Source organism: Patiria miniata, unplaced genomic scaffold (genome assembly GCF_015706575.1).
Source record: "Patiria miniata isolate m_02_andy unplaced genomic scaffold, ASM1570657v1 HiC_scaffold_5, whole genome shotgun sequence".
Classification (NCBI taxonomy): domain Eukaryota; kingdom Metazoa; phylum Echinodermata; class Asteroidea; order Valvatida; family Asterinidae; genus Patiria; species Patiria miniata.
Genome location: NW_024037072.1, coordinates 30181287 through 30199787, shown reverse-complemented (window position 1 = coordinate 30199787; position 18501 = coordinate 30181287). Strand labels below are relative to the sequence as shown.

Below are 18501 nucleotides of genomic sequence, written 5' to 3'. Positions count from 1 at the left end.
ATTGATGATTTTTGGCCAGGAGAGTTATCATTGACAAACTCGAAGGGCTTAGATTGCAAAATGAGTGGAGCAAAGTTTGGATTACTTTGGGAATCCCATGTTTGCCATCAGTATCTCCCCTTGGTATTCCTAAGTCCTAATTACAGTTCTCGTTTCTACAACACGTATTGCCCCGTAGCGGATCGGAAAACATCCATCAGCTTTAGGAGAGTTTGAAATAAGGACGGGGAGGTTTTCGATTAAAACCCAATTGAGGTTAAAGCTCTCCTGTCATTAGTGTTGGTTTTTTTCATGAGTCATGTTTGTCGATGACAGACTTGGGAGTCCTGGCCATGAATTCCAGCTGAAATTAGCCAAGCAATTAGGGTCCAGTGATCATCAGAGGAATGGTGTTAGGCCGCCCTAACGACCTTGTGTGAACAGACGAAGCTGGTGTGGCCATGAGACCAAAAATAAACAGCCAGCTGACATTTTGCTTTGTTGAAACCACTCTTCTGAGAAAAAAACTCAACAAAAAAATAAAAGCCAGCTTAAAAATGTCAAAGCAAATGTAAAGGAAACAAAATTGAGGGAGGGAAAAAAAATGAAGGAATTGACGGACAGAAAACAGCCTGGGCAAGGTCATAGCGGATTAATTATAAATATAGGGTGAGCTTGATTCAAGATGAAGCTATAATTGATAGCGTGTATGAGGCTGGATGGATCGCTGTTGATGTAGTGGTGTTGAGGATGTGACTTGAGCTTGCTTGGGCCAGGAACACTGCCTGGTGTGGATGGGGTTTGTTCTGTGCTCACGATGCGGTGCTGAGATGTCTAAGAGCAGGCGGTGATCAGATTGTGTTATTGCAGCCGAGCAAAGGTGCCAGGGTCCCGTACGTGTGTGCTCAGTTATTTGGCTTATTTGGTCAGCTTTGCTGGTCTGTTCAGTGTAACCGGTTTGTTTTCTGCAAAGCAGGTGACGTTTGCGAGTTAGGAGTTTGGATGGCTCTTAAATCTGCAGAGCCTGTACCTGCGCATTGAAATTGACGTCTTCTGCAAATCTTGAATCAACAGAAAAACAACTCAGCAGAATTCTTTGTCTGAAGATTAACTTCAAGAGCTTTATTTTTTATTTTATGTTTTGAGTTTAATAAGAAAGTTTTGAGTTTCATAAACCCCAGGTTAAGCTAGTGTTTCTTTCAGCTACAGAATTTCAACAGGAATTAGCTTACTCTTCCACACAAAGGCAATTTCAGTTGTACCCAACTCAGCCTAGTATTCCGAATATTGTCTAACAATTTGATTGCAAGCATTACATCCAAGAAATGTTTCTCCTAGAAAAAATACTCACTTGTTATTCTTCAAGCCTTACGTTTTTAGACAAGTCCAAAGATTTGTCAGATTATTTTTCATTGGGAAAAAAAGAATTGATGTCTACATTTGTGATGTCAATTGACAAAAGTACATGTAACTCCTTGTTGACCTGTTTTCTATTTCAGAAAATATACGCAGCAGTTATTTTAATTTTAATTAGCAATTAACATTTCTTGACGGTATTTTTCTGAGAATGCAGATTACAGCTTAACCAGGAAAAAAAAAAAATCTAAAAAAATGTCTTATTTTTGTTTGTCTTTTGCCACAGGTTTGAAAAGATGTCGATGGACTACAGCAAGCAAAAGTGCCTGGTGTGCGGCGACAAGGCGAGCGGCCTTCACTACACCGTGGTGTCCTGTGAGAGTTGTAAGAGTTTCTTCGGTCGTAAGATCAAGAGTAAAGCCAAGTTCACCTGCGAAGCTAACGGCAACTGTGTCATGGATCTGTACACCCGACGACACTGCCCTGCTTGCAGGTTAAAGAAATGTCTGGATGTCGGCATGAAACCAGAAAGTAAGTTGTTTTCCTGAATTAATATTTTTTTATGCTAGTCATGAAAGCCATTATTGCAATCCTAAAGAAATCTTTGGAGAGAAGACAGTGAATTAAATTCACTGATCTAACTATCATCCAAGTACCGTTGGGACTCAAAGCTCAATCAGTAGCTGGCCCAAGTGGGATTGGAATCTTGACTATAGATTTTGAAGACGAAAATACCTAAATGTTTCTTAGAAAATACTTTGACTAATTCTGAGAACCAACTTGAGGCTGTTGATAAGGTACCTAGTATCATAGATATATTCATTCCTTGACTTGAAACAACTTTTACAATTTGATGAAAAATATGTTAAAATAATATTCATTACAAAGTACAGTTCGAAATGCTGATATTTTTGTCACTTTTTTTTGGTAAGAAATAGAAAGCAAATATTGGATTTTGTGCGTGAGTTTGTTGATTGCAGGATTTCTGGGCCTGGCTGTATGTTGATAGATTGGGTTTAAATGTTACTGGTACATCTCTCCATCTTTGAACCAAAGGTTTGCAAAATGACTTAAGATGCAAGATGAACTGAGAAACTGTACAGAAACGTACAGGGATTTTTCAAACCCTTTTAAACTTGTCCTAGTATTCCTTCTTTTTTGTTTCACTGATTATGTTGTGTACATTATACCATTATATAATAGGGCATCTAATTTCAATCAAAGATGCTTGTTCATCTGTCACCTTTTTAACCATGGATCAGTTCTTCAAAATATGTTGAAATCACACAAATTTAATAACACTAGGAAAGTAATTTAGTAATTGCTTAAAATATTCACACTATCAAAATCTTTGAACAGCAAGGTATGGCATCAGGATCATGAATATAATACCTGTTCTATTGGGAGTGATGTAGGATCAAAATTCAGACAAAGCTTACTGTTTGGCAAGTCCCTTCTGCATTGCTGTGTAACATGACTCCTTGTTCAGTTTCAAGTTTATTCTCTCTGGTGTTGAAAACAACTCTCAGGGCTTTCATCCAGATTGAATGAATCACTCACACAATGCCCCTACAAACATGATCCACAGGCGTAAACTGTTTGGATAATAAAATCCACATTGGGATTTATAAATATCAGAAAGCAGCTTTTGTGGCTCAAAACTGTACCGAAATGTTGCATTGGACAGTGAAATTTCAGTCAGACATCGGAAATTTATCAATCATTCACCACAATTATTCAAACATATTTTGTAATGTAACTTGTAAGAGCATTATAAGTGCACATTTGGCAGCTGAAAATTGATTGATTTTTTTGTGTCTACTTTTACCCTCTGCAACGTCACACATGCTTACGTTACATACCAAGTGTGGACATTCCATTGCTTTCATGTAGTTAAGAAAACCAGTTCAAAAAACTAATTTTTTTTCAAACTGTGAAAACTCTTTCAACCCAATTTTTTTTTTATGATCCCCTTTATTGTTTCTGTTCATTTTGCCACATATAAACCTAACTCAAAAATGCCTCTAAACCTGTTTTCCAGAAAGGGGGAAACACTGTGTGGACTTGCCCAAGTCCACACAACGTCGCCTTTACCTGGTTTATGTGGACCTCTGTTGTTCGGAAGTCCACACAGTGAATGTAATGCCTACCCACCATGGTTTCACACTCAGGAATCTTGGAAAGTTGAACAAAAAGCCTACGTACCGGGTATCGCCAGCTGATATTACCCAGCCCTGCATTACTTACCTTTAAGCCACTGGTTGCTTATTATTAAATCGTTACACGGAAGCCTTCACACTAGGCTGCCGTAATTGATAATTGAACCCCCCTCATATCTCCCTCTGATGCTGAAACTTACGCAGTGGGTGCCGTTTAGTTAGCTGGTTCCATACCCCTGTAATGGCATGGCTGAGTCTGCTCTGTCCTGCTTCAGTGAAGTACTATATCAATCAATTTGAAATGAATCTGACTGAAAATTGTGTGCTGGAAATAAATGCATATACCGGTACCGGTATGTCACATTTAAAGCAAGTTTTAAACCTTTGAGCATCATACATTCCTCCATGATACATGTACATGTCATAAATGTAGGATATTAGACTCTGTCCAGTCTAATGAAACATTGAACCCTGCTTGATTTTTTTTTTGGGGGGGGGGTCCTTTTTTAACGCACACATACAAAATGTTCTATGATCCTTCACGACCAAACCATCTGGTGGCAGCCATATCAGTCTTTTAAGCCTGGACTTAGTGTAGGGCCTGCAAGTACATGTATACTGTCCTATCAGTTAGCACATGTGTTAATTGCCAGAAATCTTGCCATAGTTACCCACAACTAGAGTAAATGCTTTGTTTAAAACCGGCATTTTGCCAAAGATGTGACCTATTCCAGCAGCCTTCACCTCTGACTGACGTTGACTTAGTTTCATATTTCACTCATAGCCTAACTGCTCCTCAAGGTCCCATCAATATGGTTTAAATGACTTTTGTTTTTGTCAAGAGTTATGCAGGCATGCAACTTTTCCTCGGATCAGCTGATTTCCTCTTTTATTACTTCGCATGTGTGCCATTAAAAATAGAAAAACACTGTACAAAGTCTTAGAAAGATTTGAATTTCCTCTTTTTTGGTGACTTCCTGGTCGCATGCCTGGTTATGTCAAAGTAGACATGGAATGGAATGATAAAAAAAGACAGGGAAGAAATGATTACGAATATTGGCAGGAATGAAAACCTTGCTATCACAGACTTTCACCTTGGATATTTGCCAGTATTGTCAGTGTCTGATTCCAATCGCTCATTTTTTAACGCTGTTTTCTGATTGTTTTTATTTTGGTATTTGAAAACGAAAATAAATCCGAAACAGTTAAATTTCAGACATTTACTTTACATGTACGTGTTCTCTATTTGGGCTTTAGTAGGCTGGAAGGATTTTGAACACGTTCCTGTGTTAAACACAAACCATGAAGGGGCTCATTTTTTAAACTGTTCATGTAAAATGTAACAAAAAATGATTTTCTAATACTGTTAGCTAAAAATGCCAACCTTACCCCCCCCCCCTTGGAAAAAAACAAAACTGAAAAACAGCATACACATGAAGTCACATTCAAAGAAATGATTTTGCTTATGTGGTGTCCTTTGTGAATCACAGTTGACAAGTTGCCCCCTTATGTTGCCATATGTCACTGCATGCCTGGGTACGTTTTATATGCATCCCCAAGCATCGAAAAGGACAAGCGTTGAGAAGACAAGTGAGAAACATGGAAAATGACCGTGGAATATTGCACTATGCGGCAAGCAGCCATGCAGAAGACCACCATCTTGAAAATGAAAAGGGAAGGGAGGCGGGAAAAAGGCATCCAGAAATAAGACACAGTGCCCAAGATTGGCCGCAGGCAATCTGCGTGTTGAAGACATTTCCAGTATTGTATCTCACTGCCATATTGACATTATATTAGAAGGCAGTTGTAGGGAAGTCATAGAGAGAGAAAAAATAGAAAGTGGGGGGAAAAAAAAAACACAAGTGAGGCATATACAGTTGCTGGGGCAAATAACGTACAGTTGGGTGCATATACTAGCTTGGATCGATAGGCACATCCGTCGAATTGCCCCGAACCACATCTGGCATTGAAATTACGTATTAATTCGAGTACGGAATTCCCAGTGACTCGTAGGCTTAGCACTAATAGACAGTGAAATAATAACTGCATGATGTGTGCACCATGGTACACGTGCACTTTTCTCTCTCCCATTTTTTTTCCTCCTTCGGTCATGTCGGTGAGCGAGATATATGCGTGTGTGTGTTGTGTGCTGTGGGGGTTGATTTGAGCAATATAGGCACGCAGTGTAGACGGTTTTTGACCAAATTACATGCAGCCTGGCCCCCCTAGCCACAGGTACAAGGATGTCAGTAAATGCTACCTCCATGATTGGACTTAACGCTCTCTGACAATAATATCTGTGAGCAAAGCTACCGATAGCCACCATGCCACTAATTCAGCCAATTTCTATTAGATTTTACTTTAGTTCCTTTCTTTTTACTTGGGAAATTTGTTTTTCTTTTCCTCTGTAAGTTATCCGTATGGTTTTAAAATTTGATAAAGATATGATTCATTCTAGAACTTCAACAATTTTAAAATATGACTGTGCACTTCATCAATGTAATATAAACAGGTCAAGACCTTTAAAGATGTATCCATAGAAAAATACAACTTTTATTAACATTTAAACATCATTATTCCACACAAAGGTAAAAAAGAAATACAATCAATGTACATGCTGTTTGTCAAATATTCAAAATTTGTTTCATTTAAAGGGAATATACATCATTTGCTTTTGCTGTAATTTTCAGAAATGGGTGGAATTGGGGGGTCGGAAATATAAAGCAAATATAGTTACACTAACTTTTTGGAGGTTTTGGGTTCGAAAATGCTATAAAAACCAAGAAAAACGATCATTTTCCTGTAGTCTGGTTCCCTGACTCCATATAAGAAGAAACAGAGCAGTTTACATACATTGGGGAATTGTAAGGTCAGGGAACCAGTCTAGCTGGCTCGTACCCGTTTATAGGTTTGTAATCGATTGCAAACAAGTGCAATGGTCAATTGGGGCCAGTATTTGATAAAAAGCCAGTTGTTTCCAACGCTGATCGGCCGATCAGCGTTGGAAATTGATACAAAAATACCACTTTTCTTGAAAATGACAGTATACCAGGTGCCATAATTTTACAGGATGCTTTAGACTGTCATTTACCAACATCCTGTTAAGGTATTTCGCAAAAACTTGATAGTTTTATTTTTCGTTGTTTGCAAATGTTGTATATTCCCTTTAATACTCAGTGCATCAGCATCGTATAGTGAAGTAGAGTGGTCAGTAAAAGAGATGAATGTTTTCCAAACAGTATTTGTCAATTTTTGCATTGTTTTCTTGGCATTCTGAAAATTACGTGACCAAGAAGCTTTTGAAAAATTTGCGGAAATATTATTTGGTTAAAAGAGAATAGGTTTAAGGAAAAGTTGCATAAATATTGGTTAAAAAAGTTTAAGAAGTAATTCTTGTTCAACTTTCAAGATATTCCAAGGTTCTCTTGGTGTACTGTTCTCTTATTAATGATGCCATCTCTCGTTGTGTAATATTCTAACATAAAGTTGTGTATTTTTTTTTTAATTTTGGAAGTTTTTGTTGATTTTTTTTCTTTGCAGGGGTGTGGGATGAGAAGCGTCTGGAGACAAGAAAACCTCTGGAACGTAAGAATAAGAAGAAGAACAATCAGATACCGCCACCTCCCCCTCCTCAGCAGCTAGCCCCGCCCGTCAGCACATCGGTACCGACGCCTGAATCAGCGCCGATGCTTAGTAGAGAGCAGGAAGAATTAATAGACAGTCTGAAGAGGGCCAAGATGGATGCATTGTACTCTAGTGCACCGGTTAAAGTAAGTCTGCTTCAGAGTTACCTGGCTGCGGCTATGAAAGCCACTCAAGTCACATCCCATAAATATGTGTTAACGCTAGCCATAGCCACAGTCATTTGGATGGCGCCTCATTGTGGTACCATTGTTGGTGCGTTGACTTGGGAGTTATTTGTCTCTTGGCTTGTGCACAGACTATTGGTGTGACTTGTGATAGGACTTGTGATGGATTTGACTGCAGCACGGCATTTAACCAAGCACACTGCTTGTAACAAATGCACTATTCTAAGGGATGCTTATGAACAGAATTACAAAACTGTTCAACTGCACATCCTTAGCGAGTTCAGGGTGTTGGGGCGTGGATTGGTGTTTTGCGAATCTTATCTAATTGATATCGTAACTGCTCTGACATGATGACCTCAAATAGTCCAAGTGAGTGCACGTAGTGGAAGGATCTTATATTGATTGCAGTTTATGATTTTGTAAGCTTCAACTTTTGAAAAGTTTAGTAATGATGTCATCATCGCAAAGCAATTTACAATTGACCCCTTGCTTATGACGTCACATTTTAGAGCAGGTTGTTGTAGCTGATATTGACATTGTTTTGATTTTATTCCAATTTTCAGCCGACTGGAAGATTTGATGAGATCCTTGGAAAAATGATGGAGACACTGACGGGGCATGCTGGGCTTCCGCCAGGCATGCCAGGTGGTATGATGGACATGAGTAGTATGATGAAATTCCCTGGTTTTTCTGGTATGCCGCGCAAACCCAATGGTGTGACCCCACATGGACCTATGGACTTGACTCAGTTATGCCCAACGCCTGGCTTTAGTGGCTTTGACATGAGCAGGTTATCAGGCGAGAACTGCAATAACTCATCGTCCGAACACTCACACGAGTCGAGCTCAAAGACGAGTCAGCCACACCCAGAGGTGCATATCAAGCAAGAAGTGGTGGACTCAGGTTATGAGAACATGAGCGATAAACACGGCCCGTCCTGTATGGGTAACGTTGAACTCAAACCAGAGGGTAGGATACCACCTACCGGTACTCCACCAACGGCAAACAAACCTTTTATCACTCAAGAGATGGTCATCTATAACATGACACTACTGGGGGTAGTCATCAGACAAACTGTCGCATTCACCAAAGCTATACCTGCCTTCAGGAATCTGACATACGAGGATCAAGCCGTGCTTGTCAAGAACGCAATCCTGGAAATCCTCATGATAAGGTGCGCAGAGAACTACATTCCGGAGCGCAATGCCATCATTGATGACATCACAGGCAGCGAGTGGAGCATTGAGGCCATGTTGGCGTCGGGGTTTGCTACGTCAGCTCAACCGTCACTGAAGTTTGTACAAGCCCTGCACGGCATGCAGTTGTCCAAGGAAGAGTTTGCGTTACTGCAAGCTATCACGATAATATCACCTGGTAGGAATAAGTCCCATGTCAAAGCCGGTTCATTCTTTATGTGAATGCAAATATTGAGCGAATTTGATGTTACAAATGTTTTGTGCCAAAATTTGCTAAACTTATGCAAATTTACAACACAAATATTTTGCGTTACATCACAAATTTGCGTGCACTTTTGTTTAAGTATTTTTCCGCGAGGTTGGGTTAGGTTTGAGGTAATATCAGCACAAATGTGCTCAATTATTTGGGGACTATTGTAAAGTATGAATAAAAGGCCATATCATGACTTTCTTCAAAGATGCCACAAAAGCTTAACAGATAAGCTCCTTTTCTTGAATATAAGAATATCTTTTTTGGGGGGTAGGCCTATTTTGATTTTGTTGAGAAGAACGACATAACATTTTTAATCTCAGAAAAAGGTAGCACACTGAAGGAATAAAATGCAGACAATGGAAACAATCTCTACTCAAAGTTCGGATGAAAATCAGCCCAAATTTTATATCGAATGAAAACAAGTTTGCCTTGCCAACTATTTAGAAAGACCCTCCCGTCATCAAGTGCAAAATTTAGGTCAGGTTTCTACCACTGGTAACACACTCGATCATCACAGTCACCCGACGCTAATCGACAATCTCTGCACAGAAATTAGCCAGGATTTACTCACATTTCCTCTGCCTGGTCCCCCGTGGATGGCTGGCTGGTCCCCGACGGACGGCCGTGTGTACTATGAGACCACCTGATTGGTATACGCATTGACATACTGAAGGCCAGTGATTAGGCAAAAAGGCTTGGGGAATTGTCACCTAGCAGATGTACCTCGGGATTTGGGCCCTGTTCTTGTTTAAGATGCAGGGTAACAGTCCTGTATGTGAACAGCACTCTGATGTTCTTCCAAGGTTCTTCTTGGTATAATTCAATTTCATGTAGGGCAGAGGTGAAGAGTGTGCATTCAAACTGAGTTTTTTAATGTTGTACCTTTACAGCAAAAATATTGAAGTAGTGTTCAGTGGTCAGTTCAGTGGTCAGTTCAGTGGTCAGTTCAGTGGTCGGTCAAGAGTCATAAAGTTCAAAGCGACACTTCAAAGTGATAGCAGGACATCAATGGTCACAATTCTTAAATGGTTGACTCCATTCCTGCAAGGTGATTGGCTACTAAAGTCATGTGTCCTGGACATACATACACAACACCAGCATAATGCACAACATATTTAGCGAGAAGCCCTCATGCTGCGCACTCACACAAATTGCCCGTTAATACCTCTCATTATAACACACAGGAAATAGCGTGTCTGATGCTAATGGTACCCAGAATGAGCTCAGACAGGAAACCCAATAGCAGGCTATCCAAACATTGTCCCTGATCCAGGCCTGACACTTCACCCTTTGTGGTACTTGGTAATTTTACCCTGTAGTCAAGGGCATATTTTTAATACCAGTTCTAAATGACAATGAGGACATTTAAAGGAACACCGGCCTCGTTGTCCAAGGTCTGCTTATTTCAGTATTTTTAACCAAAAACACATAAAACAGAGCAGAGCATGAGATAAGACACAAAGAAGAGTGTTTTGGCAAAATCACTTTTGAACTTTCACATGCACAGGGTCACCATACCTATTCCCATTGTTAAATACACACAATTTTTAATGGAGAAAATGACCAAAAAAGTAACAATTTCAGTTCAACTTTTCCTGTCACATTCGACCTTATTTTATAGATTATGCTAAACTTTTATGAAAAAAAAAAGATTTCCTTCATATGCCATCTTTAAAAAAAAAAATCTTTTTCATTTATTTTCTCCTATCTTTCCGGTTATTGTTTTTGAGTGCATATAATATGCCATTCTGTTACTGTTTAGTCTTGGAGCTGGGCAAAGTCAGGTTTTTCATCTTTTAAGTGAGATAAAAGCAGGTCGTGTACATGTTGCAAACAGTCTGAAAATCATGAGCTCATAGTGAATTGGCCCATTTTAACAAACCTATAGAGCTACCGGTATGGTTGCATACGTTGTCAGCATGTTTCCACATACTTGCGATCGACGAAAACCTAGAAAATAGCTGAATTCTGACGTCAACATAGCCACATCCACTACCTGATTAGCTCCCACTCACACCCACAAGTTATCGTCCAACCTCCCCTGTCCAACAAGTCAAGGACAAAGAAACCTATCTCTTTCCTGCGTCCAGATTCCTGTGTTCATTTCCTTTTCCAGAAATCCCTGGCGCCCTGTTTTCCTTTTCCAGAAATCCCTGGCGCCCTGTTTTCCCTGGTTATCTGGAATTCTTAATTTGGCCACGGTTTGGAATGGCCACGTCTCACCATTCAATCAGTTGGTTGTTGGCGATCTTGTTTTGATGCGAAAAGTGGAGGTCATTCCGATCCCGCTCAATGATTTTTTAACTTTCACAAGTGCTTCCTCCGGTACCATAACTTTTACAAGGTTTCCAAAAATTGTTTGTCAAAATGTCTACTCCCAACTCACCCATTTGGTGTATTTTGTTAAGCAGCAGAAGCAATATTGTAAGGGGACTTTCATATTGATTGTATACTACACTGGGAAATCACAAGCCTGTTTTTGTATCAAGGAGAAAGTGCACAACCATCATTTGGGAAATATAAACTGGCAGAGTCAGAAGCGAAATGGGCACAAGGGGGACATCAGAACTTACCGATAATGAAAGCCACGCTGATGATGCAAAACAGATGGTCATTTCATTTTGGTTTAAAGGAAAATTGAAGTGATGGCATAGATTGACCTGAAGGACCTCTTTGTTATCGTAAAATGAAAATATAATGATTTATAAAGATGTTATTATTATTATTAATAATCATTTCTGGTAATGAAACCAAGGATTCCTCAAAAGCGCTCTAGGCACTGTAGCTCGCAAGCCTGAAGAAACCTGCAGAGAGAAGACAATGAGAAGAAGTTACAGTTTTAGAGGTGGGAGGAAAAGCCCAGAAGAATATTCTGGGGGAAAACCCACGGAATCAGGCAGGGACTGAAAACCCAATCCACATATTGGCCCAGGCGGGATTCGAACCCGGGTCACAGCGGTGGAAGGCGAGGAAAGTACCGCTACGCCAACCTGACTCCCTATATGTGGACTGCTTTTGAGTAGTTCTTTTAATAATCATGTTTCAAAGTCATGGTATTTTCAAAAACCTGGCAGGTCAATGTATGCCTCACTTAAGTTTTAAATGGTGGTAGTATGCCATTCCAAGCTTTGAGAGATTGGGGAGTTTTAAAGAAACATAGTGAAAAGAATATTGAATGCATACATGCAACATGTACCAAAATGTATTTTTATTTTGCAACAACAGACCCATGTCACCTAGTGTTATTTTTTATTTTATATATTTTTTGGCACAGCATTAATACTTAGTACTGTTTCTTTTCTGTTTTCCCCTGTCTTCTCTTACCTCCAGATCGGCCGGACATTGAGCACCACGAGGACGTTGAGAAGATCCAACGGCCGATGGTTGAGACCCTACAGATGCTGACCAAGGTCACCCATCCTGAAGACAAAGTCTTCTTTGCTAAGTTGATCATGAAGCTAACGGACGTCCGAGATCTGGTCACAAGGCACATCAATGACCTCATGCAGATGAAGCTGCCTGATACGCAGTTTGAGAACCTATTTCCGCTCATCACGGAAATCTTCAATGTCTGATGACAGGCAAGGGGGCAGGAGAGGAGAAATATGCGCTCAGGAGAGAACAGATCTGTGCCAAAATGAACAGCGACACAAACAATTGCACACGTATTGGACAAATCTTAAATGTGTTTACTAAACTGGGCTGCGGAGTGAATGGTCAACGTATCATATCAGCCAAGGGACATTGTTGAGGTGACGTACCTCAAACTGTACAGCAAATGCAGTCTCTTGGATAACTTAAACAAGCTTACCCAGTGTTCTTTATTTAAGTGATTAAACTGTTTTGTGTCTTAAGGTCGTAGATTAAAGTGTAGTAGAGTAGCACACCGAGACAAGAAGCAGATGCAACACATTGGAGGCTTGGTGGAACTAATGAAGAACTAGTCTGGACTACAGCAGAATCTAGAATGACCCATGGACAGGGATGAGAAATGAGACCATGAGGCGTCCAACGGTCGGTCTGTACCTTACCCACCCACACATACTCTTTGTTGGAGATTGTTGGAGTGAGGACATGGTGGAAGGCACAGGAAGACCGTCAGGGTTTGCATGTTGTCTTAGTTTCTCTGGCTATCAGAGAATGTTGAAAATCTTTGCCCAAATAACAGCAAGCATAGTAGTCAATCACAAGTCCATCTCAAGTCAAGTCACATGCTGATCACATGAACGGTGACGAAGGTATTCCTTTGCTTTTGTTCACTCCCCTGGTTCTTATGACTGAACCTGTGCATTGACTTGTGACTGGACTTGTGAGGACTTGTGACCGGACTATTGCTTGTTGAAAGCTAAGGTATCTTGTTGGGGGGAGGGGGGGGGGGGGGGGGGGGGGGATAAGAGGGACAAGTTAAGATCTGAACTGGGGGATGTTCATGAGCTTCTGGCCCCTTTGGCACAAAAATCAGAGCAAGAACAAGAATGCCCAAGTTAGAAACATTGTTCTATCTTAGCATTCAGAATAGATTGCCATTGTTTGGAGAATCGTGCCTAATCGCAACCTAGGACACCAGAATTTGCAAAATGGACATGCAGAAAATGAACAAGAACTTGGAATACATCTCTTATTAAGTCAAATTCACGATTGAAATCAATCCAAGATTTCAAATTGAGTGGATATCACTAATCATAAAATTAAAACTACGCACGCAAGTGATTTTTTATTGCCAAGTCAGAAATCTGGTGGGCTTGAGTTTTTTTTTTAAAGAATAGAAAAAACTTGTTGCGAGGCAAAACAGATTTTGTTGAAATAGTGCTTCCTGAGCAGATGCTGTGACAATGTGCCAAAGGTTCATTTTTGACAGTGTAAGATAAGAATTTAGGACGAGATACGTCATTGGATGTGGACACCATTCAGTATGAATTTGTAACATTTGATAATTTATGTTCCTTTTTGATGTAAGAATATGGACTGCTGGAGTCTTGTTGTGTTGAGATAATGCCACTGCTAGCCTCATTGCATACATGCGTGATTCCCATGGTAATGTACATATGATTTTTATGTAAAAAGTTTTTTATGATAATGTTGATGATTGCCTTAACTATATAAATTTGAAAATCCTGCTGGTTGTTTGAATACCCCCAAATCAATGTAAACATTGTCTTATTTTTGACAGTTGTAATTGCAATGCATTCATCTTGTATTTCTTTCAGTTTTAATTATTTACTAGTCTGGGTAAAAACAAAATCTTGCAACCCAGTGAAATTGGAATTATTACGTCACTCTTGAAAGCATCTCACTTTTTTGAGTTCTTGAACATGCTAGCGCCAAAATGCATCAATTTGAACAAGGAAGCTTTGCTGCAGTTAGTATTGAAGCCGAGCATTCTTACGGTCCAATCCTATCCCAAAAATCTACCTCAGATGAAGAAAATACTTGTGCTGAGCAGAAATGTTTAAACATGCTTATATAAATTAGTCCGTCATTCTTGATTCCTTTTGTGCATGGTGAGAAGTCAGGATGCCATGATTGAATGAATTAAATTGCTTAAGATAAAGTTATGCTTAGCATGAAACAGGTCACCAGTTGAAATTGCCATGGGATGTAATAAGCATGTAACTGGGTTTTGGGCGGAGTTAATGCTAATTGGATTGATTTTGTCTTAGCATCCATGTTGAAGTAGAGCCAGGCGATTTACCATTTATTTATGTGGACTTCTTGCAAAGAAATAGCAAAATGAACTGATGACTAGGGTAGAATCAATGCATTGAGGTCATCAAGTGAAAAGTAATGTAGTTATGATTTTTGATCAATTATGATTTTTTGATCGTTATTCTTCAAGTAAAAATCCCTCCATATTGGACAAAATTAACGCCTCATACATGTGGATCTTATAGCACAAGGTGTAATTCTACACACATAGTTTCTTCAGTGCATATATTTCAGATATCCTTGGAGTTTGATGTCTGTGCCGAATCAATTAATTTTAACTTTATAATGTTGGTGTTTCTTTGTCAAAGCATACAGCTCCTAGCGTAACAGAATAGAAATGTTTACAATTGTAGTTATGACGATTTGACTCTGAATGTCCCCTGATACTTTCTTATTTGTCCTTCCTGTTTCTAACCTGTCATCTTTCCTTCTTTCACTTTTCTTTCTCTGATCTCTGGCGCCGTTGCTTCCTGCACTGACTCACTTTGGATAACCTCAGTCCTTGCCCTTGAAAATCAGACAAGGTTCATTTCTCGTGCTTTCTTGTGGCAAATATCGCTCTACCAAATTACAGTGTCTTTCACCTTTGTCATTTGATTATTTTGTAGAATGCAGAACCCTCCTGTATTTGACGTTTTGCTGATTTATATTGTAGTCTGTTAAAAGGAAACGCCCAGTCTTAAAAACAGTTTGCTTTGTTGAAAGAACTTCATCTGTGAAAGTGTTTAACTCCTAGTTTCTCCAGAGCTAACTTTGAATATAATTTTTTTCCTGGAATCTTTTTTTTTAAATTGTTTTAATTTAGTTCCTTACTCTGATTTTGCATGAGTGCTTAAATGCCGCTGATTTCTTATCTCGTTGCAAATTAGTAACTATTCAGATCAACGATTCTTGATTTTCAAGTTTGAATGAGCAAGTGCTGAATATAAAGGAAATCACAAGAGGGTTACGAAAGAGTTAAGCAGCTTGTCACAATTTGGACAAAAGTTTGAAGTTGGCATCACATGTGGTTTCACTCCAGAAATGTCCAGGTCTTGTGTAGTTCATCAATATTTGAAGGATAGCTACAAGTAAAGACCATGCAAACATACAGCAAGCTAAAACTCATACAAAAAATTAAATGGGTGAAATGTTGCAAGTTCATTCCCCGTTAAATTAATAAGTAAGCACCATCTAAATGTCAAGAGTGGTAGTGTGGTGATCAGTGATCTGGCTCATTTAGGAGAAGAAATACAAACTAGTTGTGTCAACGTATGCTTCTTGACCTTAAGATAGCTGAGTTGTTTAACATCATAAAGTAGATAATAATAATTATCATCGTTTTTTTTTTAACTGCATGTGGGTCCCAGAACATCAACTATTTGCCAATTTTCGGATACTAAATGAGAGTATATGGTGTGATATTTAATAGCACTATTCCCTGTGGGTGATACTGTGAAGCAGAGGAATGCATTCAAGTGTTTTCAATGTAAACACGGTGTTCATTTCTCCAGACAGGTCCAGCAGTATTATGCAGGTAAATGCAATGTGGTGTTCACAGTCTTTATTGTTCCTTTGGTGGTAGAACTACAGTAACATTGCTTCAGGGAAGTAATCATACATGCACAATTTGCTATTAAAGTTGCATATCTGTGTAGGTATGTAATATTTTAATCTTGTCGTCAGAAAATTGTGCCAAACTTTGGGCCTGTCACTGCCCAACTTGATTCTAAGATAATTGAAAGAGATGTAAATTGGGAATTAAAAAAACATAAGTTGGTACACTGCTGCACTGAAAGATCTGAAATATAATGACTGTGACCATTTGAATATAGTGGTAACCATTAGCACAATCATGTTATAGAAATCATTTGTATGGCCATTTCTTTAAAGGACAAAATATCAAACTTTGTGTTTTGTTGGATTTCACAGAGAGAGAGAAAAAATTCACTTTGAATAATTACTGTTGTTTCTTGAAGAATGTTACAAACTGTTGTTTCTTGATAAATGTTTGTGAATTGAAATCAAAATTGGAAATTCAAACGTTTTGGGGAAATGCATTATTTAGGGCTTCCAAACTGTTTTTTGAAAAAAAAGTGGCTTTTCAGATTTCATATGACCAAAGTGTTACTTCAAATCATTCAAAATGATCAAATATTTGCTGGTGCATCTTTGGCTGTGAATTAAATCCTGGCTGTTTATTTGGGGAAGTGGGTGTTACACATGAAGAACTGCAGACGTCATATAATGTGACCCCACAATTGGATGATCTCAAACCAAAAAAGGTGGATATTTACAATTTCCTGCAGACTTCACATCGGAGTGAATTGGACCTGGATTTTTCTCTTTAAGGAGTTTCTAAAGCATACAAAAATACCAGTCTTTTTTGTAGTCTACGTCTGAATATTCTACTGTAAAGCACTGGCCATGCAAAACCAAGCTATAATAGACGGTAGATTGGTGTGGTGGTTTACATAAAAGTCCTAGTTCTCAGTTTTAGGACTTTTCTGTTGGATGTTAAAAGGCATTCATGACCACTTTTTTGTACATAAACTGGGGAACATAATGTAGAGAAGTTGTGGTTATGCATGCATAGTTCAGTATTAAAAAAAAAAAAATGAAAAAAAACCAAAAAAATTACAAACGTGCTTCTGTTTAAAGGAAAACCTTCTTAGTCACTGATAACTGAATGGTTAGTTTACCACGGTTTGAGGACTAAAGGCATTCAAACAAAACTCCATTTCTGTATTGAGTTGACAACATCCGTTGTATATTGTTCCGTGGACACATCACCTACATGTCATTTGTAAGCAACTTGCAAGTAGTATTAGCGACCTCCCCATTCCTTGTACATTATGTACATAGTGTTTATCACAATACTGTTACTGTGTGGAATGTATTGAGTTCTTCACCTCTGTAAGGGGGACATTGTCACGTTCATTCGCAGTTTTCTCTTCACTGAATGAACTCTCAACGTATTTGTTGCCTTTCTACATTGTATTTCATTTGTCTTCACTCTGTTTACGTACGTGTCTTGCACTCATGGAGTATATTATCTCTAATTGACTTCATTATTAAGAGTATTAATAAATAAGCACCAAATGGTCCAACGATATTTCTTCAAGAAAAAGACATTTGTCCTGTGTGTTTATTTTATGACGTTTAAAGGAATTTCTTTTGGGGATCTGGGAGATGTAACATTTTAATATTGGAATCAGTTTAACTTTATGAGACCCTCCAACACAAAACCACTCACTTGCACCAATTTTTGAAGACAGGAATTTTTTTTGCTCATTGGAAAAGACATTCAATAAGCTTTTCAATGACGTATAGTATATGACAATCAGTCATTTGCAGTTCCCAATATTAGGGCTTCAGAAATTTTCAAAAAATTGAGAAATTTCTCCAAGTTACCCAAATAAACTCCTTAGGAAATTTACAAATTAACCTGCATTGAATGCAAAATACATGTATATATTCTTCATTCTAGTTTCTAACACCTAAATCTGAATTTGGATAATTTTTGCCTGTACAATGTATTATATTTGTGTAAAAACAAAAGGGACGTGCAACTTCCTATTGGTTGTGTGCTGGAGGGTCACATACATGTATGAGCACTTTAGACTCGGTGATGTCAGAGCTTGTGAGAAACTTTGCGAGCTTGCTGGGGTGGGACGTGAACCCAAAACCTCCTGCTTACTAGTGTAGAAGCACTCCACCACCAAGTTGGCTGGTGTAAGGTGGCTGGCTTGTCTGACGGGTATAACGGCAGGTATTGTAATTGCTGACTTCTGAGGGAATATTACATTTAGGAGATGTAATTTACATCTACACTGGTAATCAGGAGGTCGTGAGTAATGTCCCGTCTAAGCATGCCTGTGAACATTGCTCACAAACTCGCAAACAGCATACACGTGGGCAATTCCAGCGTTATGTAATTACAGAGTTGTAACGAGTCACTGATTTTTGTGACTCGAGTCGAGTCATTTTAAAGAAGTGACTCGAGTCGAGTCGAGTCATTAGGTCAAAAGGTCGAGTCGAGTCAAATATTTAGCTCGAGTCAA

At 38.9% G+C, this 18501-nt stretch overlaps 1 protein-coding gene across 1 annotated transcript in view; it reads left to right on the top strand.

Moving 5' to 3' along the window:
• Positions 1 to 17567, top strand: part of LOC119740484 (vitamin D3 receptor-like) — a 43501-nt gene extending 25934 nt beyond the window's left edge. Inside the window, exons 2-5 of the mRNA XM_038215808.1 lie at positions 1622 to 1866; positions 7035 to 7264; positions 7867 to 8677; positions 12083 to 17567. Of these exons, the coding sequence (XP_038071736.1) occupies positions 1622 to 1866; positions 7035 to 7264; positions 7867 to 8677; positions 12083 to 12327 (1531 nt within the window). The 3' untranslated portion in view covers positions 12328 to 17567. The remainder of the gene's footprint in view (positions 1 to 1621; positions 1867 to 7034; positions 7265 to 7866; positions 8678 to 12082) is intronic.
• The last annotated feature ends 934 nt before the right edge of the window (positions 17568 to 18501 follow it).